At 47.5% G+C, this 21,124-nt stretch overlaps 3 protein-coding genes across 6 annotated transcripts in view; 2 read left to right on the forward strand and 1 right to left on the reverse strand.

The window, feature by feature from the left end:
• The window catches only part of LOC105699512 (transcription factor SOX-13), a 53,475-nt gene extending 38,110 nt beyond the window's left edge, over window positions 1–15,365 (forward strand). Inside the window, exons 4-9 of the mRNA XM_012424556.2 lie at window positions 6,265–6,543; window positions 7,093–7,465; window positions 7,998–8,219; window positions 8,598–8,645; window positions 8,753–8,905; window positions 9,230–15,365. Coding sequence (XP_012279979.1) covers window positions 6,265–6,543; window positions 7,093–7,465; window positions 7,998–8,219; window positions 8,598–8,645; window positions 8,753–8,905; window positions 9,230–9,717 — 1,563 coding nt within the window. The 3' untranslated portion in view covers window positions 9,718–15,365. The remainder of the gene's footprint in view (window positions 1–6,264; window positions 6,544–7,092; window positions 7,466–7,997; window positions 8,220–8,597; window positions 8,646–8,752; window positions 8,906–9,229) is intronic.
• Window positions 15,366–15,512: 147 nt separating this feature from the next.
• Window positions 15,513–18,649, reverse strand: LOC105699513 (DNA-directed RNA polymerase III subunit RPC3). Of its 3 annotated transcripts, XM_012424558.2 has the most exons (10): window positions 18,310–18,649; window positions 18,126–18,244; window positions 17,922–18,052; window positions 17,604–17,847; window positions 17,326–17,534; window positions 17,054–17,207; window positions 16,596–16,956; window positions 16,176–16,502; window positions 15,824–16,079; window positions 15,513–15,750 (listed from the first exon to the last, which is right to left on the reverse strand). In XM_012424558.2, exons 1-8 carry the CDS (start codon window positions 18,496–18,498, stop codon window positions 16,365–16,367), a joined length of 1,545 nt encoding a protein of 514 aa, XP_012279981.1. In that variant the 5' UTR covers window positions 18,499–18,649; the 3' UTR covers window positions 15,513–15,750; window positions 15,824–16,079; window positions 16,176–16,364. The 3 variants fall into 3 exon arrangements, with proteins under 3 accessions (XP_012279981.1, XP_012279984.1, XP_012279980.1); XM_012424561.2 differs by having other exon boundaries at window positions 15,513–16,079; window positions 17,054–17,204; XM_012424557.2 differs by having other exon boundaries at window positions 15,513–16,079.
• Window positions 18,650–18,983: 334 nt separating this feature from the next.
• Window positions 18,984–21,118, forward strand: LOC105699540 (tetratricopeptide repeat protein 5). Of its 2 annotated transcripts, none has more exons than XM_012424634.1 (8): window positions 18,984–19,237; window positions 19,319–19,669; window positions 19,737–19,982; window positions 20,057–20,110; window positions 20,193–20,378; window positions 20,496–20,668; window positions 20,742–20,886; window positions 20,965–21,118. In XM_012424634.1, exons 1-8 carry the CDS (start codon window positions 19,154–19,156, stop codon window positions 21,082–21,084), a joined length of 1,359 nt encoding a protein of 452 aa, XP_012280057.1. In that variant the 5' UTR covers window positions 18,984–19,153; the 3' UTR covers window positions 21,085–21,118. The 2 variants fall into 2 exon arrangements, with proteins under 2 accessions (XP_012280057.1, XP_012280058.1); XM_012424635.1 differs by having other exon boundaries at window positions 19,740–19,982.
• Window positions 21,119–21,124: the final 6 nt, after the last annotated feature.

The following is a 21,124-nucleotide window of genomic DNA, read 5'->3' on the forward strand; positions in this document are numbered from 1 at the left end:
AAAATGAGTTTATCAGTTATTTCACGCCACATTATTTCAAACGAAATTAATTCAATGTAATTTCGAAACGAAGAATATATGACTTAGACCACTTTCATAATTATGGGCACAAATATCTTGTTAAATCTTAATAATTATTTCAAGAATAATTATCTCACTGGCGGCGAAAGTGAGAGAGAGACAAAACTTTACAAAATAAATATGGAGGGTATAAGGAAAGTCCTGACACCCATGAAATTTCAATTTTTTCGTAAATTTGTTCGTACTTATTTTCAAAAATTATTTATACAAGGTGAAATTTCATGCGTTTCATTTCACGGCTGTGAAATAGCAAATGGTGAGATTAGGAGGTCCATCGGTTCTCCTTTTTAAGGGGACACGAGGAATGGATAATCGGGCCGAGAAAACGCGTCCGGTGGCACGTAGCGCCGGAATGCAGCAGCTGCGGCCGCGGCGCGGAATTCTCCCGCTCGCGGATTCCCGCGAGGGCCGAGTTACAAGTATAACCGCGCGGCGGCGCCCTGGCCGGATCGAGATTGGATTTCGCGGCGCCATTTATTTATAAAGGACACTAGCGGCTTCCGTAAATCTCGGCCCGGGTCAATGAACCCCGACGAATTAAGAGCCCTGACCATTTTTTCCGCGTTGCCTGATTTTATGCCGCAGCCCGAGAAAATCGGCCGCATAAGGACCGCCGGCTCTCTGATATTTTTCCATTTTCCTCTTTTCCCTGAATTTATCTATGCTCTTTCGAGCGTCCTTTCTAACACAAGGTGGCCGTAACTCCCGGCTGGAGATGCGAGAACCTCGCGGAAGGTTCACTCATATTTATATTAAGATATTTTCGGCCCCCGGCCCGGAGAGAGGGCCATTATGCTCGGCTCGGTCGGGCGCGAAAGAGACGCATAAAATTCCGGATGAACGCCGAGAAGAGGCTGCCGATCCTTCTCGCAACTGCCACTCGCGGAAAATGCCCCCTCCTCCGAGGAAACCATTTTCATTTTTTCTCTCCCTTTTTCCCGATTTTCTTTTTCTATTTTTTTTTTTTTTAATCCTTCCCACGTACTGTTCATCATGCAGCTTAAATGTCTCTCGTCAAACTCGCAGAGCACTTAGGGGAATGATTAGAGACAGAAGGCAGCTCTTCGAGAGACTCGAAGGTTTACACTTATAGCGATGCGTCCTCTTCATTTCTGGAAGCCCTATGGAAAGACATGGCGAGAAGTGCGGTCCCCTTTCTCCCATTTCTTTTCCTGCTCTTCCCGTTTCTTTTTTTTCTTTTCTTTTTTCGGCGGGCGGTAGAAAGTATCCTTCGAAGGTCGGAGGTCGCCGTCTTGCTCGGCGATTGCGCCTCCACCCGAGGGTTAAGAGCTTAAGGGTGAAGGGTCGAGGCGGCAGCAGCCACGGCGCGAGTCTGGACCACTCGGTACTCGGGTACTCGGTGCTCTGTACTCGCATTACGAGCCCCTTCCGGGGTGGTCTGGCGATTTTCTGGCAGCGCGGAGCGCGCGACCGGGACGGATATACGCTACCTGCCGTTAGTGCGAGAGAGAGCGCGCGACGCGCGGGAGAGATCCTCGCGTATAATTACATTTCTCATTAACATTGTGCCTCATTGTTTCTGCGATCGTTAGCGTCGTCCGAGGCGCGACGAAAATAATAACGCGGGCTAAATTGCACGTGCACTCCCAATTATAATTACGATTTCCCCCTCCCCCCGGGGGGGTGATGGGTGAGGGGGAGGAAGTAATCGGCGCCGTACTCCTCGCGAGAAATTTAATTATCAATTCCGGAGCCGAGCGGAATCCGCGAGTCGGCCGATACACTTCGAATCGGCGCACCGAGTGCGCGATTACGGCCAATTAATGGTCAACGACCAGAGCGCTCGATTAATTAATCCCAATTATCCGTTTCCGTTCGAGGTTTAGCTCTTAATCGAGGTATACCTGGCCGTAGAGTTTATCGCGATTATTTCGGTAGATTAATCGGTGCCGCGTGACCGACACACAGTGCCCCGCTGTTTAAAAAGTCGGTCTTATCTTTTCCTTCCGAGTTTTCCCGCGAGACGGCGCGGTCACCGGGCCCCTTCCGCGCCCGCATATAAATGGGCGCCGCCGGGGTTAGCGCGGCCAGTCGCTTACCGGCCGTGAAAGCGACACGGTCGCCGAATTAGCGGGCCCCCCCCGGTACGTGACCGGCACCCACCGGCGCGACCGGAATACGAAGTGGGCCCCGGATGGCGGCCTGATTGGGCGGCGGAGCATCGTGTCCTGGTAAACGAGGAGGAAACCATAGGAGGGACAGAGATACCCTGTGGTATATTGTACATGAACTACGTCATATATCTCGGAAAGAACACCTTAGGTGTAAAAAAGAAACACGCACAAGGTACATTGTCTCGGAGAGGTACATTCTACAAAAACCAGTCTGACGATAAATTAATGATTAACCGAGCGAAAGTAATGAAACCAATTGCATTTGCCGAGTACGTGCATCTTATGTTCAATGTTAAATAATATCCATTTGAAATCCATTTTGATATAATTAATGTCTAGGTATTTAAAATCATTGGAAAGGACTACGAGAGAAAGAAGAAAATCGGCTCGGCCTTAAAAGTGTCCTCGAAGGCTGATAAGAGCATTTCCTCCCATCTCTCCGATTCTCCTAACTCGCCTAATCCATGTCAATCAATCGAGGCGGCGCAATTAGTTTGAACCTCTCCCTCTATCCCCTATGCAACGCCCCCGCGAGCCGACTCTCATTTTATCTCGTGCCTTTCGGGCCTCGCAATAAATACCGCACGCGCTTCGCCCCGGCTATCGGCTTGGGTTACGCGCGTGCACGCGCGTCCACGTTAACGAGCGGGCGCGAGAGCGCGGCGGCGCGCAAACCCGAGAATGCACTCGCCGGCTCGGAAGAAGTATTCCGGGCCTCGAGGGGGGTTGAAGAGGGGGTACGTAAGGGTGGGAGCGGGGGAGGGAAGGGGGAGGGGGCGAGCCACGTGCATCGCCGCATTATTCGCGCCTCGAGTGGATCCCCGTCCAGGTCTATTGAGCAGGTCTCCTCGCGCTCTCCTCTTTCTCTCTCTTACTCTTTACCGCGCCACGTGGTCGCCTCTCCCTCTCTCCCGGAGAGACTCCTACCCCATCGGCGAGAGGGCGCGAGAGAAGGCCCCCCCCCCACTGGGAAGAGTAGTCCACCGCTATGACTTTATTCTCGCGAGCGGCCGCCCACACATAGAAAATTAATTAAAGTCGGTGGATCCGAGGTGGTAGGGTTATTGTGACCCTCCCTGGGGGAGGGGTAGAAGGTAGTTAGGTCGCGTAGGCATTACGCATTGTAGTGTTTTCCACCTCCGGCCCGGCGCCCTCTCGGCCGGGAGCCGAGCACTCGTGCTGTCCTTCTCGCGCTTATGCCGGGTGGTGCCGGAGGGACGGAGACGCAGATACCACCCGAGTGCCCGGGAGGCGGTCGCGTGGTCGCTCGAGTACCTCGGCAAACCTCGGCTTGTTAAGGATTAATCACTTTCTAGCAGCCGACCCCCGATGGGGTCGGTTCTCTCGCGTTATTTTAATTGTAAGCAAATTACCGAGAATGAATCTTCGCGGGGGGGCGAGCCCAGGGCGGCCCTGACGTCTACTGGGGTGGATCGACTCGGTGGGATAATTCCTAATTTTCTTTTTTTTTTCTTTTCATCTTGATAAATATTTTTACGTTATGAGATATATGTATACAGAATGATCCTTTTGTAACACTTTGACGGGGAGGAATTGACAAGACTTGTCAGTAGGGAGATTCCACCTTAATGGAATTCGAATTTAGGCATTTCCCACGGTATATATACTTCCGGTCCCGATGGACCGCGACAAGGGCCTGAGCGGGAGGAGTCGAGAGGAGGACAGGAATCTCGTTTGAGGTACCGGGAGGGGAAGGAAAGGGAAGAAATTCGCGTTTCCGCCGAGGTGACGCGTCCCGGGGCTCGACGTCCCCCGGTCCCCTGGGGGCGGCGCAGGCACTCCCGGCCCGAGCCACGGAGATCAGAAGCCCGGGACAATAATCCCGCTGACAGTTGGCTCGCGGTCGAAGGCTTATTCCTCGGATACGAGTCCTGAGCCCTTAAGAGGGGCCGCCATCGAGCTGCCATCGGTTCTCCCCGGTGGAGGCGTCGCCGCGACGACGCTAATGCGGTTAAGGCGCGGACCCTTTCCGGGGCCCTCGACCTGGCGGCCTGTCGTCTCGGACATAATCCACGGGTCGAAGCTTCCGAAACCGTTCATTGAGGTCGGGTCCAAAAATCCTAAAAATCCAGGGAAATTGGCGAGACTGCAAACCGCCGAGAAATCCGACGTCATCGTCGTTCCAGGGTATTAAGCCGATGGGAAAGAGCCGGTAAGGAGGTCTATGGTACTTCTCTCCGCACTTGGTACACCTAATAGTTTGAAAAGTTACAGCGTTAATATAGAGGCTGTAAGGGATTTCCTGACATGAGGGAAATTTCAATGTTTTATTTATTACAAATTTGTCTCGTCTCGTTGTGCAGCTCGAATCCTAACGAAATCCCTTAAAGGAGTAAAAGTCGGAATTAGTGTATTAGGGTACCGGGTGCACCCAGGAGGCCCTCGGAACGCCTCGCACGAGGCCAGGGAGAAAGTCCGCGAAGACGGTGAAAGAGATACGCGGGGCCGGCCGCGATTACCAGGGGTATGGTGGGGAGGACTGGGGGGTGGGTGGGGCGGGTAGGTGCGTTTCGGTAATTGCAGGGCTAAGTTTAGGCGGCGCAGTTGGCGTCAATGCGCGGATGCATATTCAGAACGGCCTCCTCATATTCTTACGCTCACTTAGTGGACCGCCGCGGGCCCGTGTGTGAGTGTGAATGGGACCCGCTGGCATCCCGCCTGTTTATATTTAGCCCCTGTGGGCGGTATAGCTGTCACGGATACGTATCATCGGCATAACCGAGGGCCGCGAATGAATAATGAAGTTTCGCTAGCCATTGCTCCCTTCCCCCCGGATTTCCGCCCGCTTTCCCGGAGCGGGCGCCGCGCGGAATCCGCGTACCGAGATAATTGATCCGGCGAATCGAGGCTCGGCCGGATTCGGGATGGTGGTATCGCTCTCTCTCTCTGCCCCGCGCTAGCCCCTATACTTCCCTCTCTCTCCCACTCACGGAATCCCCCCTGAGTAGCCACTACAGGCCTACTTGGGTCGGACGTCTTCGCTGGGGTGTTGGGTGACCGTAGTCGAGGCTGATTTCTGGTTTTTGCGTTCTTTCGTTATCTCGCTTCTTGATTACTGGATCCGGGGGGAATTCGGCGGAGGGGGTGGGCATGGGAGAGAGAAACGACGCGAGCCGAGGCTCTTATGTAACTTTCATTCAGGTCGTCTTCGGGTAAAGATAGTACTCGCGCGCGAGCGGGCAGGCTTTCGTTCATTCTCGCGAGCGGCCGCTCCGACTGGGGCGCCGCCTGGCGACGCGCTCCCGAACCCGCCAGGCCGGTCGCGCCCGCCCGGCGATGCTGGGCGCGCGCGTCTAATATCGTACATACGGTGACGTCTCAGCTGGTGCGCTGGCTGGATGAATAAACGTCTTCCTTATCGTTTAAAATAGACTTTAAACTTGATGCACATCTGGATCGGAGCCAGGGCCGTAAAGGGGCCCCGCGGCCGCACAATGACGCGGCCTAGGCTTTAAATTGTTGCGCGACCCGAAGGAGGGCGCCCCGAGCGCGCCCGGGAAATTACGAGCTGCACCTTTTTTAATGGGGACATTGACTGATCCCTGGGTACGTGGATGAGCGTTTTACGGGCAGAGGCCATTTTACTTGCCCCCTTGACCGTCACCCATTTTGGTATTGCGCCTTTACCCCTCCTCATTTTTTAATTGGCACTTTGATTCGCGGACAGGTAAACCGATGAGTGACCTACCAAGGCCATTTTTCCTTCATTGAGTGTGGGTTTTTCTTTACCCTCGCAATTCATCCGTTCACAATTATTTACCTTCAGCCGATTTCATTCTGGATCCTCAAGGTTCATTGTTTTTTTTTTTTTTTTTAATGGATACGTTATCTGATCCGGGTATAATAGGAATAAAGTCTTCTATGGATACACAGATGGGTGGATGCTTATCTTCTTCCAAACTATACTTACGGTTTGTTCTTTGACGATTTCTTTTTCTTATCTAATGGCGATACCCTTTTTGGCAATTGGTGTATGCGAGGATTCGGAATGGATTATTCATTGTGGATCTTGATTTTCAAATTGCAGACCTACCCTGGTCACTTGACCGCCGACCTGCAGAAGCAGATCGACATGCAGCTGCTGCAGACGGAACACCTGAAGCGGCAGCAGGAGCACATCATGCAGCACAACATCCAGGAACTGCAAGCTCAGATCTCGAAGGGGAAGTCCTGCGGGCCGAGGCCTCAGTCCCTGATGTTCCTCCCGTTCCTGGAACAACTTAGGGGCCTTCCGGTTCCGGCGCAGATGCCCCCACCCACGTCGACGGCGACCACTGGCAACAAGCACATCAACTCCATCGTCAATGTGAGTTCAGGGCGACCGAGGATAGTCTTCGGGATGAAACCCACCTTAAGATATGAAAGTAGCGTCGAAGAAGTCTCGTCAGAGTTCTCTCCAACCTTAATCGAATCGAAGCATTTCGAACGGGCTGCAAGGAAGGTCCTGGACACTCGTGAAATTTCATTTTTTCATGGAGAATTTTAAAAGATACTTATAAACTTAAATTCACCCAAAAATTGATATTTCACGACCTTCCTTATAGCCTCCACATCCACGTTGTAAAGTTTGGAGCGATTCGGTACACCTGATTTGGAGAAATGATTTTATGAAGGAAATCTCATCGACGCCACTTTCACATCGCCTTAAGGTTTTATGAAAGTGTCATGATATGCAAAGTGAAATTCATCTGTACCCTTTTCGGTGATAACGCCATTTTGGACCCCCAAAATGGGACCGGGGAATACAAGATGCTATCTCTCTTTACACTATTTCATCCCTAGAATGTCCGTGCGAGATGCTAATTATAGATGCTAATAAATGTCCTTTTTACGTCTATTTTACGTTTCATCACAGATGATGAGCGGCCATCAGGAAGGTCCGAGCTGGGCAACGGCCCACCTAGCGCAGATGAGCACGCAGATGGAGAAGGAGTCCTCGCCGACGCCGGCGTCGTCGGCAGTGGCGCCCGCCGCGGCGCCGCTCCCGGACCCGGACGCGCCGCTCAACCTGACCAAGCCCAAGTCCTCGTCCTCGGGGGCGCCGACCTCCTCCTCGCCCGGGAGCGACTCGCACTCGACGGGGGCGGGGAGCAGCGGCCACCAGGAACAACCCTTAGCGGCGACCGCGCCGAAGCTCTTCCCTCCGGGACTACCCCTCGCGCGGAATTACCTGCCGAGTCTGCCCTACGCGGGACTTCCGCCACACCTCACCACCCTCTCTTCGCCGAGTGAGTTTAAGACCTAGAATTTTACGTTTACTGGAAAAAAAAAAAAATCTTACAGCAATTATACGAAGATGAAACATATATAGAAGAGTTGGTATACGTAGATGAGCTATACTCGAAACTACATATTTATTCCCCATTAATAATCTATTATCTCAAGTAACGAGTAACGCGAAGTCATTTCCACTTGATATCAAACTGTCATATCATTTTAATAATAATCCGTAGAAGATCAATTTTTCTGGAGACTGGACATCTCTTTGGCAGGAGGCATTTAGATTGTCGCAAGCAGTTAATAATTAATATCCCTTGGAAAGTGGAGTTTCCTATCAGGGTAGTGATTATGCACTAGTTGATTACGGCTCTACGTGACTGGCGCAAGGATAACTCCTTTCGTTGTTACGTTTTGTATGAAATTTAGGAGTTTTGTCAAGTGTCCCCAAAATGTATGAGTGGTATGTCGGAGGGTAGAAGGTGGGCGGGTTAGGCGTTATTATACGAGGTGTTTGAAGGTTCGAAAACTCAATTTGTGCAGTGAGCAAAGCGATGGCCAAGGAGGAGGGCGGGCCCGGGGGATCCGCAGCTGCGGCTGCAGTTGCAGCTGTGGAGAAGCACTTCGTCATGCACGGGATCTACGGGCTACCCCCGACGGCCGGGGCGATGCCACCCTCCCCGCAGACCCAGAGGTCCATAAAGCACTCCGGATCCCGGGATGAGCCCCAGCAGGAGGAACAGGACTTTATGTCGACGCAGCACAGTATGTCGGATTTTCCTATCTCCTTCTCTCGACATGACGTTATCATCCTCCCTCCCCCGAAAGTCCGACTTTCAGTGCCCGTCGAACGTGGCGAAAGTTCCCTATTACGTGCCAAGTCACACAGTTTAGCTCCTGAGGGAGGAAAGTAGTCACTTTCTACCCACTTAACCCTTTGATCACGGAGCCATTTCGACATATGGGCGAAATTCCTCTGACCGTGCAGGCAATATTGGACCTAACGTCGGGCGCCTTTAGGCGCTCTTAGTAGCCAGAGGGTTAAAGTGGTCTAGGTCAAGATTTACCTTTAGTAACAAATCTCTCGCCATTATAATTAAATGTCGGATGTCGAATACTAACGTATCCGGATGCTCGTTACAGTGTGGAGGGACTCGGGGTACAAGATCCCGGAGGACATCACGGAGAAAGGTAAGCTCCTAGGTTTAACAGAACCCTTTCGAAGAACCCAACCGAGGGGCGTCCCAGGGTGATCGATGCAACGCGCTCCTTTAAAGGGTTCTACCTTCATTTCGCAGCGAAAATGGTGCGGCAACAGAAGCGAGACGGCGAGAACAAGCCACATATCAAGCGGCCGATGAACGCTTTCATGGTGTGGGCCAAGGACGAGCGGAGGAAGATCCTGAAGGCCTGCCCGGACATGCACAACTCGAACATATCGAAGATACTCGGTAAGCCAAGGTCCTAGGTTCCCTGATAACCTTCAGATCCAAACTTTAATCCCAGAGCTGTAATTGTAACCCTTAAGGTGATTTGAAAGTGCCCTCACAGAGGTCTAATTTATGAAACTTTCCTCTGAACTGGGCACGCCGAAATGCCTTCCGACTTTACAATGCAAATATAGAGGCGACAAGGAAGGTCCAGACACCGTGAAATTTCATTTTTTTTTTTTAATTTGCTTACAGATATTTAAAAAATTTCAATGTTAGGTTAGGTAGATTCAAAGTATGGCTAATGTTTCATAATCCAACGTCTAAACGAGGACCTTGTCGCAGGTGCGCGCTGGAAGGGGATGACGAACGCGGAGAAGCAGCCCTACTACGAGGAGCAGTCTCGGCTGTCGAAGCTGCACATGGAGAAGCACCCGGACTACAGGTACAGGCCGCGGCCGAAGCGCACCTGCATCGTGGACGGGAAGAAGATGCGGATCTCCGAGTACAAGTCGCTGATGAGGCAGCGCCGCCAGGAGTTGCGGCAGCTATGGGGCCGAGAAGGGGGTCCGGAGATGGGGTTCCTGTCGCCGGTGGGGGCGGACATGTCGCAGCACCCGGGGGGAGCGGGCCCCTCGGCGAGGCCGTCGGTGTCGCCGCCGGCGAGCATGCTGAACGGCGCCGGACCCAGCCAGGACCATCCGTCCTTCTCGGCCATGCCGTACTACTCGCCGGACAGCCTCTCGCCCCCGGACCTGATCACCTTCTCCCCGGACAACTCCGGGTCCATGGGCGGGTTCGACACGAGTCCCCGCCACCACGACGAGGATTGAACCGCGGCTCCGGGTACCCCATTGTGGCCGCCCGGAGCATCCAGACTTGCCCACGAATTATTCTGGTAACCAAAGTTAGCCCTGCGGCCGACCGCCGGTCCCGCCCGGCCAGGGGGAGGACGGACCCCCCGGGGGCCCGCCGGGCCACCCCCCGGGGACTAGGGCGGACGACCCCCAAGCAACCCGTTCCCCGGGTGCACGACTTCTCACCTGCTCAACCGCGCTGCTCTCGCTATGAGGCGAGGGGCCTCTGCGGACGCCTCGCCTGGCCCCGGGGAGGAACGGGGCCCGATACAATAATCAAAATGCTACCAATCGAAACTCGCGTGTGATATAGGGCCGGGGCCCGACTTGGGGCCTCTTCGGGGTTCTTGGGACGGGTCCTAGATCCTCCGAGTGAGGCCCATACGGACTATGCGTGCCTCGTGATTCGGGGTTTGTGGGCCGAAAATGGTCCGTATAGGTCGACTGGTGCGCGATTCCTCGCTCGTAAATTAACCGTGTAGGTTGATCGCTGCAGGTGTGGGTGGTGTTTCGCCGTCTCGGTGGAGAACTTGTCGCACTCGAAGAGATCCTTGTACCGCGCGAGGAGAGACGCTTAGACGCGTCCGTCACACGCTCGTCGTCCAATCTGGTATAATTAGTGCTATTCATCGATGCGACAAACTTGTACTTGAGGTGGGGCACCACGAATCGAGAAGCACGGACCACGCATTGTGCGTGAGGCCGGTTTGTCGCATCAACGAGTGTGTACGAATTGGCGGCCTTAAAGGCCCCTACAGGCTGTGCGTAGTTCGTTACTCGAGTCTCGTGGCGATAGTGTAGAACGATGTATCTCGTCTTCTCGGCGGATAAACATGACTCAAAGAGGTCTTACCGCTCCAAGACAAGACTCCCGATGTGGAGTACCAGTTCGTCGCATCGAGGAGTCCCCACTATCCGCGCATAGTGCCGATTTACGCACAAATCCTCGCCGCGAATGGGCCCCCTCCCGTGGTCCCGAAGGTAACGTCTCGTAACCTTGGGTCCTGTGTCGAACCGGAGCCAGACTTTTGGAGACCTTGACAAAATCGACCAGTCGACTGGCGTCGGTACCTCGGCCCCGAAGAGCGCTTATCAACGAATCTTCGTGGGGGGTCCCTTTGCAAGGGACGCGACCCAGTGCACTCCGAGACGCGTAGACCGAGCCGCGGTGCGTAGGGGGTCGTAGGAGGAAAGTGTAAGGCAAAGGAGAAGCCCACCTCGCACAACGAGAGAGAGAGACGTACGTATGTAAAATCTTAAACCTAATTTCCGTAAGACTGCCGAAAGAGAGAGACAGTACCCGCGCGCCGACTGGGACACGTTAGGAAAGTTTCCCCCGTGGCCGCGTCTTTTGGGCCGCATCTAGGACGGTAGGGCCCTTGGGCCCGGTCGGGACGTGTGGACGGGATGCAGATTGTCAATCGCTAAACGATGGGAACTATGGAAACGATTAAAAAGACACGCCGCGGCGAGGGAGGAGGGAAACGTCTCTGGGGTCGCTTCTCCTCCCCCATCTTGCTGACCGTTTCCGAAGCTTGCCGGACACTTTGGGCCCTATTTACGGCGACGGGGTCCGCTCTTCAGGACGCCGGGTCTTGTTCCTATTTCCTTCTAGTGTGTCTACGTGCCGCGGATACTCCAGACCCAATTGGCGAGTTTCCCGGGCGAAGGGCGCGAGTCGGTCCCGGCATTTTGGGCCTTACGCGTCAGGCCCACGGAGACCCGACGAAAGAAGGTGGGGGGAGGATTTGCGGAAACCGCGCCAATTTGTGGGAATCGCCATAATTCGCGATAACAAGAGGAGGGCATAACTCTCCCCTTCGACCGGGGTTTACGACTCCATATTAAACGTAAACACTTAGTACTTATAGTATTTTCATCGTTAATTTATTGACCCTAATATTAATGGAGGGATGAACGGGATCACGCCTTTTGGGAAACGGGGAGGGAAAATTGTGCGTCGAGGGTCTGTACTCGTGCAGGCGGTTTTTTCCTTTTTTTTTCTTTTTTTTTTTATCTTTTTATAATGGCGACTCCATGAAATTCTTTGACCAAAAGAACGATATATCACGCGACGAGAAATCATGAGTTTCCTTGAAATTGGGTATTAATTAACGCGCTTTAAATCGCATTCGGGATATGCAACTATAAAGATAGCCGAGAGAGTAAATTTGGAATTAGGGAGAGAGAGAGAGAGAAATGCAAAGCGTTTGCAGGAATTCACGGTAAACCGTCGATAACGTTGACATTCTCGCTAACCAGTGATACACAATTTCCTGGCGACACTTTCTGCCCCGGCATTTCCTGTCGGGAGCCATTATGGAAAAGGGAGAAAAGTGTAAAAAAGGAACGCCCACCATCCGCGGGGAGGAAAAAGAAAAAAAAGCGGCGAAAAACGGAGAGCAAGAGGAGGGGAGAAAGAGCGCCGAGTTATAGCGAAGCTGTTACATATATATATATATATATATATATATAAAAAATATACATCGTAAGGACGACGAGCGAATTAGTGTTATTTATTAATCGATACGTAGACTAACGGTGAAATGATTACGTAACGTTATATCGTTTTAGCAGGAGCACCGCGTTACCGTGTCCCCTTAATTTCCGCGTCTCCCCCCATAAATATCTGTTTTCTTTTTCTCTCCTTTTTTTCTTCTTTCCCCCGTCGTTTTGTTTTCAATTAAACACCTTTTTCATCGTTTTCGCGCCGCCGAGTCGAGACTCGGGAAAAACGGTCGGATCGACGGCGATGTTCCCATCCTGGGATATATGACATTATTATATAATTATTAAGCATATAACGGGACCGCCATGGAACAATGCGCTGCACTGAGAAAGGCAAAATCCATCGGACGAGAGAGAGAGGGAGAGATATATCCTAAATTCGAGGAATAGTCATATGACTCAATAAATTGGATGCTTCCTTGGGATTGTGACAATTAGCTTGAATTTCTTCCAGTGAGTGTTCTTCTAATAATTAGTCGTCGGATTAACGAGAAGTCTCTTTGGTACTGCTTCTTCGGTAAAATGAATTCTCTCGTATTTATTTCTCAGTGTACGTAATTATATAATATACGCATATAGACGGGTAAATCACAGTAAAGAGGAGGACGGGGACGGTCGTCGGGCAACGCGAGGATATCGGGCAATCAGCAGGGAGGAGCTTGATGTGATATAATACTTATGTGCCAAATAGCGCTTTCGAGGGCGAGAGGACTAACCGGGGAGCCTCTAGCTCCGATAATCGCCTGTATAATCGTCGGCTCGACATAATCCCGGGGCCCGACTTAACATTAAACGTCTACATTGATTTCCGCGGCCCCTTCGTTATTTAGAATCAGTGCAATTATGATACAAGGTACCTAATATAATTTTATAAAGAAACGGGAGGGAGAAAATGGCAAGGGCGAACGAAAGAGAGAAAAAGTGCGTGCGAAAGAGAGACAGAGTGGCAGAACCGTCGGGCGCGTGCGCAGCGCGGTCTAGGCTAGCTTAATGTTGACATAATATTTATTTAATGTATATAATGGATTTGTACAATGCATCGGGCCGCGTCCGCCGAATGGCGGGCCGTAGCACCGCGTATATACATATATACATATTATATATTATTATAATTAATGTACAGTGTAACTATATTAATTGTGATGTACCTACATAGTCGCGTATGTAATTACACTCAATTGCATATATATATATATATTTGAATTTATATATATATATGCATAGGCCGATAACGTTAACTGTAAACGATACTATTGCCACTATCGCTATTGCCGCTACTACTAATTACTCTATTACACCGCTATTTACCATCGTCAACCCTGTCTCTTCCGTTACTCGCTACTCTAACGACACCTCGGCTGCTATTTGTTATGTTATTTAAGTAGTTAGGCTTAAATAGTGGTATACGGTTTATGCGACCACTCCGGCAGGCTGAGACGATCGTCTGCCGATCTAATACTCAATCGGATCTTCGCATCTCTAGGTCACTCGCATTTCTCATCCGCGTTTTACACGTCCCCCGGAATCCTTCGGTCGGTCTTCCTGAAGTCTCCTTCCTCGTTGTTTAATGATCCTCCTTGCCGGCGCGCTGGATCTCCTGATAGTGAAATTAATAGTCCCACTTGAGAAAAAAAGAAATGTGAAAAAATAAGGGGGAGAGTAGTAGGAGGATAGAGGGAAAGTAAAGGAGAAGGAACATCTTGGAAATCGCTCTCCTCCGCTTCTTGGATGGAGGGTTCTCTATCATTGGCAAATGATCTTTCCCACGACGGTTAACGTTTTTGCCAATGTTCCCTTAAATGGCCCCGATGGCGCGATCGCCCCGGTGAATTGTTTAATAAATTAATTATTAAGTAACTACCTATGTCGTTGGTTACCTGCACAGGCTGGGATTGGCAATCGGGATAATCGTTTCCTTTCTCCCGGTGGATTCCAATTTAATTATCCTCCTACTGCCTCGAGATTGATTGGCTAATTAAGGATTTTTCGGGCCGCTGGCGAACGCGCCTTCGGGGATGTTTATATCGACCCTTTTGTCGAAGTCGCGACTGGTTCTTTTCCACACTTCCGGTGGTCCCTCCCTTGCGAGCTTCCGGTCTCTCTCTGTCTTTCCCTTAGAGCGGCGGAATCCTTCTCGGACAAGTAGGAATAGTAAATTATAAAATCAAATTACACTAATAATATTAACGATAATACCTTACGTAATGAAAACTAACCATCCAGTCTCGATATTCCAAGCACTCGCGATTCATTTACGTGTACGTTGTTGTTAATGGTAAAAAGAAAAAAAAGGAAACGAACGATAACGAGGTATAGGTGTAAGGAAGTAATTGCGCTCCACCTAAATGAAAATCCATACGTTTAGCTTCGTAGAGGCGACAAGTTAGCTAGGTGATAACGTCCTGTATATGTACCGAGGCGACCGTGTAAATAGATACGCAATTCCGCGAGCCGTCGACATTATTCCCTAATCGTGGCCCTGGCCTGACATTATCTAGTTAAACACGCGTTTGCGAGTAATTAATAGTTAGACACGGGGCGAAAAGGGGAAGAAGAAGAAGAAAAGGAGGAATCCAAACCGCGCTAAATTGCACAGTCGGCGAAATCTCGGTTATCTTTCACGGCACCGCAAGGCTGACTTTCTCCGTGGGCCTTGCCACGTGACAAATGAACTTGACATTACTCATTAAAGGGGTTCAGAATACGAGACTCGTTGTCTAGTTACGACGAGCCAGGCTAAATATCGCAGATAATGACTAGGTCAGAGTTTCTTAAGGGGTCGTGAAAGTGGTCGAGGGGTCGGTCGTTCATGAAACCTTTCTCCAAAGTGGGTGTACCGAATCGTTTCAAACATTACACAGTGATTACAGAGACCATAAGGAAAGTCCCGACACCCATGGAATTGAAGCGTCTTAACTTAAATCTATAAACAAATTTAAAAGAAAATATTCTCTGGGGAAGAGTTTCATTAACGAGGCCACTTCGACGTAACTTTGACATCGCCTTAATATAGCGTAACATCATACGTAGCTAAATGAGGGAACGCAATTAAATGGTATAAATGAACTCGGAATGGAAAAGTCACCGCTAGGAAGGGATGAGCGCGTTGTTGGGCTTCTCGGTGAGATTCCTTAAAAAATGCGATCCTCCGTTGCGATTCACCGATGCAGGAGACAAAGAACGACCCAGTTTCGGCCTGGACCTCTCTTGATCCTTTCGCTGAATATTCCGGGAGAACTTTTTCGTTAACGGGGGTCGATCCGTTTCTTGATTACTCCTCCGTGTATTGGCCGTCTTACCGAGTCGGAGCCAGTTACAGTGGGACCTCTCTGCGTAAAGAAAAGAGGAAAAAGAAAGAAAAAAAAAGAGAAAGAGAGAGAGGTAAAAAACGAGCCACTCAGCAGGAAAATTGAACGGGGGCTGGAACGTCCTTGATGATGACGAACCATGGTGCTTGATTAACGTCGACGATTTTGCCGGGATCCGTTGTTGCGATTATTGCTACAAGAATGTGTTACTGTCGTTAGAACTTCGCTAGAGAGAGGGTCTGCTGTACATGATTTCGCGTTCTTACCTCTCCTCTCCGAGAACGCGTTAAATTAAGTGTTGTACATTTTCGTTGGGAGAGTTTCCGTTTAGTTGCCACGTGTAGACGGTGTGCAGCGGAAGTCGCAATTGCGCCGCAACGGCGGGGACCGTCGTCGTTGGGAAGCGTCTTGATAAATGTTATATACATATATACATAATTATTCATATCAGACGACACGTCGATTAAAGTCGGTCGGTCCTAGGTGTGACTTTTCCCACCATGGATAGTGACATCAAATGCACTGTATCACATAGAAAACGACACTATTATAAACNGTTAGGTACTCTTTGTTGTTTGTATTTTACATGCGTAATCATTATTATATATAAATATATACCTATATAAATGAACGATGCTGCGTTGACTTGAATATGTCATCGCCAATTATGGCGATCTATGTCGACTGTCTGTTATTAAATATTTCCTTTTGCTCTTTGGAAATAATATTTACAAGAGTAGGGGCTCAATTTGTATTAATCGTATGCGATATTAACAGGGCCTATTTTCTCTTTTTCACTTTCAAGTTTTATTTCGCGTATTTTAAATGCATTAACAATATAAATAACGTTTCCTCTATTTGCAACTCGCAACCGCGCAATCTCTTGATTACGTTTTGTACCTTTTCCAATTGTTGCTTTTCTGACGGCGTCATCATTTCTGCGATCTGTGAATTGGACGGATTAGAAATGTGTTTATTAAATGATTACGAGAAATATGGTGTCTACGATGCCTAGGAAAGGTAGGTTACTCAGTTTACCTCGTTTAATTGTTCTTCGGTGGCTCCATGTTCTTTCAGATTACTGGTTAGAGTCTGTATTCGTAATTGCTTGTCTATCATTCTTCTATTTACATTGGATTCATGCTCTCGCCTTTGTATAGAATTGTACAATGCTTGATAGCAGTGATCGATTTCCATTCGCACAACCTGATTCAAATCGATGTGGAACAAGAAGAACGTCTTTGTTGGCGCAGCAGATACGCTCGTTTTCTTCAATTCCTGTATCTGGAGATAATTCTCTTGCAGTAACGTATAAGTTAGATGTTTCGCCTCTTTTGCTGGTATCATCGCCAATTGTTGTATTTGTTCCTGCTCCACATATGTCTTCATTCTAACTAATCTGCACATAACGTAAGCACCATGTAATCGGTCTACTTTAATCATCCAATTAACTTAACGGCTGCGGACATAAATATTTTACGATCAAAGTAGGCTACCTAAATATTCTAGCAGCTTTCGATCCAAATCTTTCCAGGACTATGTTCTCTAAAGTAGCCCAAGCTAATTGCTCGAAAGCTTCCTTCATATTGACGCTGTACTGTCCTCCGCCTGAGTCACCGACACGACTTATAAAATGACATGGATCTTCTTCTGGAAATGTAGAATCTTTTTCAGATAATTAATTCTATCGCAAAGTATTTATTCCACATTGATTTCATAATCAATGTCACACTCGTTACGCAGATTCACCAATGAGATTAATTCATACCGATGACTCGAAGATATTGATCCAGGTATTGTGTTAGTAATGGGTAATTTAACTTCTTCACTGCCTCTCTTATTTCACTGCATGGTACAGGATTAGACGTGTCTGCCCATGACGCAGTGCGCAGATACATAAGGTACAAAAGTTGTCGCATCAATTCACCAGCATCTTCGTCTAGCCTTTTTGTAATGGCTGAGATCACAACTTGATCTCTGCAATTAACATTGCACAGTAATGATCCGTCCGAATGAAATTTATTAATGAATCGTAATTTGATTTACCTTAGGTCCTGAGTAAATCTATCAAAATTTACTTTCCAATATATTTTGGAGTCACCAGGATCAGCATCGTTTCCATTCACCATTTTTTGGAGAGCAGGTAAATTAAAATCTGGTAAACTAAAATATGTTTTCTCAGATGGCTCTTCCATATCAATTATTACACCCACACTACGCATTAGGAATTGGTTTTTAACAAGTAATTCAAACTTTTCGATCAACTGAGGTATTTGTACCAGTTGCTCCGCTGCAAAGTATATCAGAAGAAATATTGAAAATAGCCATTTTATATTCAAACTAACAATACGCGATAATACCTACAGGAAGTCTGCAACAGTTTTTGATACGTTTTAATAATTATCTGTGATCCAGTTTCATAACCCTGCTTCAGTACTTCTTCTAACATCATTTCGGCTTCATTGCCACAGAATTTCTTTGCCATGAACATAAACCTGTAATTTTTATAAACAATATACAATATTATCTTATCGATAATGAAGGTAACATTTAAATTACATTTCCCACCTAGGAAAACGCAGAATCATTAAAATGTTTTCAGGGACCAGAGAATATTTGACTGACTTTTCAAGTTGCTCGAATTCAACGATCCCATATTTTATCAGAACACACAGAGCTTCTTTGACCTAAAACAAAGATAATTTAACATTTTAAAGATAATGTTAATACAATAATAATACATAAGACATACCTTTGATAAAGGTAGACCCGTAGTGGAACGTATAAAACTCAAAGGTTTCGTTCCATGTTCAAACAAATCGTTTCCCACTGTTTGAACAATCTGCCCAAAGTGTTCCAACAATAAAACCGAACACAGTTTTCCAGACATTGAAGACATTACTGCCCTACCATTGCGTGTATAATTATTTGATACAGGCATAATTTTCGAGAAATTCTGAATAAAAATGATACAGAAGCTTAAAATTTAAATTAACCAAACATCACTTCACGTGATCAATTCAGATATAAACAGATGTTCACCTCTGTGAGAATCAGTTTGGTTTCTAACCTAAAAAATGGAAACTTGTCCATTATAATTCGGATTTCATCCGCTATTAGCGCTGTCTACTAGTGTTAAAGCAGAGCAGAGATGAGTTGGGAGATTGCTCACGGGCAGGATCGTGAGATCGCATCCTGTGCTGTCCTCTGGTTTCGTACGTTAGCTTTCACCGTTTTTTGCCCCCTATTTGCGGATAAAATAAATATGGTAAGTGAAGGGTGAAGTCAAAGAGGGCGCCACGCCTCATCTCTGCTAGTGTTTCGAAAAACATACTACAATATTGGTAACTATGATTACTAGTAACAATAATTTTAGAACAAGCTTCGAGTTGTTATGCTCTTGTCGTTGACAAGTGCGGTTGATAGTAGTTGACAGTTACTTAACCTATAACTGGAAACTTCCTAACTTCATTGATCTCGTACTTGAAAGCACTAAAATAATATTATTTAAGATAGCATAAATCTATAAATTATGTCGTTTCAGAATATAATATAAAGTATATCGTCATGATAATTTAGATGAAGGAATTTCGAAAATGTCGGCAATAATCGACGACAAAGTAGTTGCAGGAGCTCAGAATCCGAACATTGTGAAAGAGGATCCTATGGTGGCCTTAACGGTACAATTACAATTGTCTGTATCAATTTACAATTTACACAATTACATTGTCTAATTTGTCCCTCATTTTCATACATTTCAGGAGAGTGTTAAGAGTCTATATTTCTTTCGTGATCATTATTTTGAAAACCACTCGATTGATAATGCACTCCAAAAGAGCAGTGACGTCGAAAAGGAGATGAGGAACACGTTAATAAAGTTTGACGAGTGCAAAGGATATGAAATTGATGGTGCGAGGGCAAGATATTATTATTTGAAAGGGAAAGTCCTGAATGTTGTGGACAGGTTTGTACCGCAAGCCGAGGAACTTCTTAGCAAAGCGGTAAAATTAGAACCAAGACTAGTGGAAGCTTGGAATGAACTTGGGGAGTGCTACTGGAAGAACGATGACATTCAACAAGCGAAAAATTGTTTCATTGGTGCCTTACCTCATGTATGTCTCTTCTCACTGAATTTTGCTTAAGAGAAATGTTTAATTTAGCGCAAATTACTCTTTCTAGCAGAAAAGAAACAAGGTGTCGCTTCGCAATCTTTCTATGGTACTTAGGCAAGAACAAACTAAAACACACGAAGAACAAGTAAGGAACATAGAACAAGGTGTGGAGTATGCCAAGGAAGCAGTGACTTACGATATATCGGATGGCACTTCTTGGGCCATTCTAGGAAACGCTTATTTATCATCCTTCTTCACAATCATGCAGAATCCTGCCACATTAAGGCTGTGCATGTCTGCGTATGCTCAGGCAGTAAATGTTATTTATAATCTTTAATGTCGACTGTAACCTGACAGAATATACTTTCTGCTTTCTTCTTGCCGTAGGAAAAGGACATTGTCGCGAGAAGTAACCCTGGCTTATTTTACAATAAGGCAGTGGTAAGTAATGGCAATAACTAATTTTAAAAAATTCATAATCGAGATTGGTAAACATTCATGTAGCCATTTCGCTTTAAATTAGGCGTTGAAGTATCAGGAAGAGTACAAGCTAGCTCTGGAGTCATTCGAGCAGGCAATGTCACTAGACCCAACATGGGAAGTACCGCAGAATAAGCGAGATGAACTTCTGACGTATCTTAAAGACGTACAAAATTCGGTAGATAGTAAGGGAAGACTTAAACCGAAGAAACTACATCAGATAATCCAGGTAATGGAGATTAAATGAAATCTTGGTGAAATCCTGTACACACTGTTAATACTGTACACGTTAACACTGTTAACACTAACACACGTTAAATACTGCGTCATTTTATAATTATTTTAGTCACTGGATGCAAAACACCTGGGCCCATATAAAGGAGGCTCTTACACATATGCTGATAAGACTGTCAAATTAGATTTAGTTCCATTGAAGGAATTGAAAAACGGAATCAATTTAGAAAAACTTGTTTTCGGCAAAGTGGTGTGCTGGATACAAGACTCGGACTGTGTGCCCTTGTAAGTGTTCCGTAAAGTGTTGCTTTATATTGTGCGACTTATCGTGTTTGAAGTTTCACGTTTTCTATTGCAGTGCATTTTGTATGATTGATAAAGATTTGACATGCGTAGCTGTCACAGTCTACAATCTGGCAAAAGGTAAAGGGGTTACGATAGCTGATTCCGTAGCCATCCCAGAACCCTTTATCACTAATCAGATGTTTTCCCATTCTGCCAACGTAAGTTTCTTTTCCCGATGGTCCAATTCCGTCGTTGAAAGCAGCATATAAAACTGAACTAATCTCGTTATCTTCTAGGAATTTAATTTCAAGTCCATTCGCGTCGAAACGCCGGTAGTATTGGTCGTGAATGGAAGGAAATTGGGCCGCGATCAGCAAGCCAGCGCCAAACTGTCCAGCTTTAAAAAATCCGATTGACACTATAATCACAAGAAGTAACAAATTTAATTACCATGCC

The sequence above is a fragment of the Orussus abietinus genome, unplaced genomic scaffold, assembly GCF_000612105.2.
Source record: "Orussus abietinus isolate OABI.00-Male unplaced genomic scaffold, Oabi_2.0 scaffold8, whole genome shotgun sequence".
NCBI lineage: Eukaryota > Metazoa > Arthropoda > Insecta > Hymenoptera > Orussidae > Orussus > Orussus abietinus.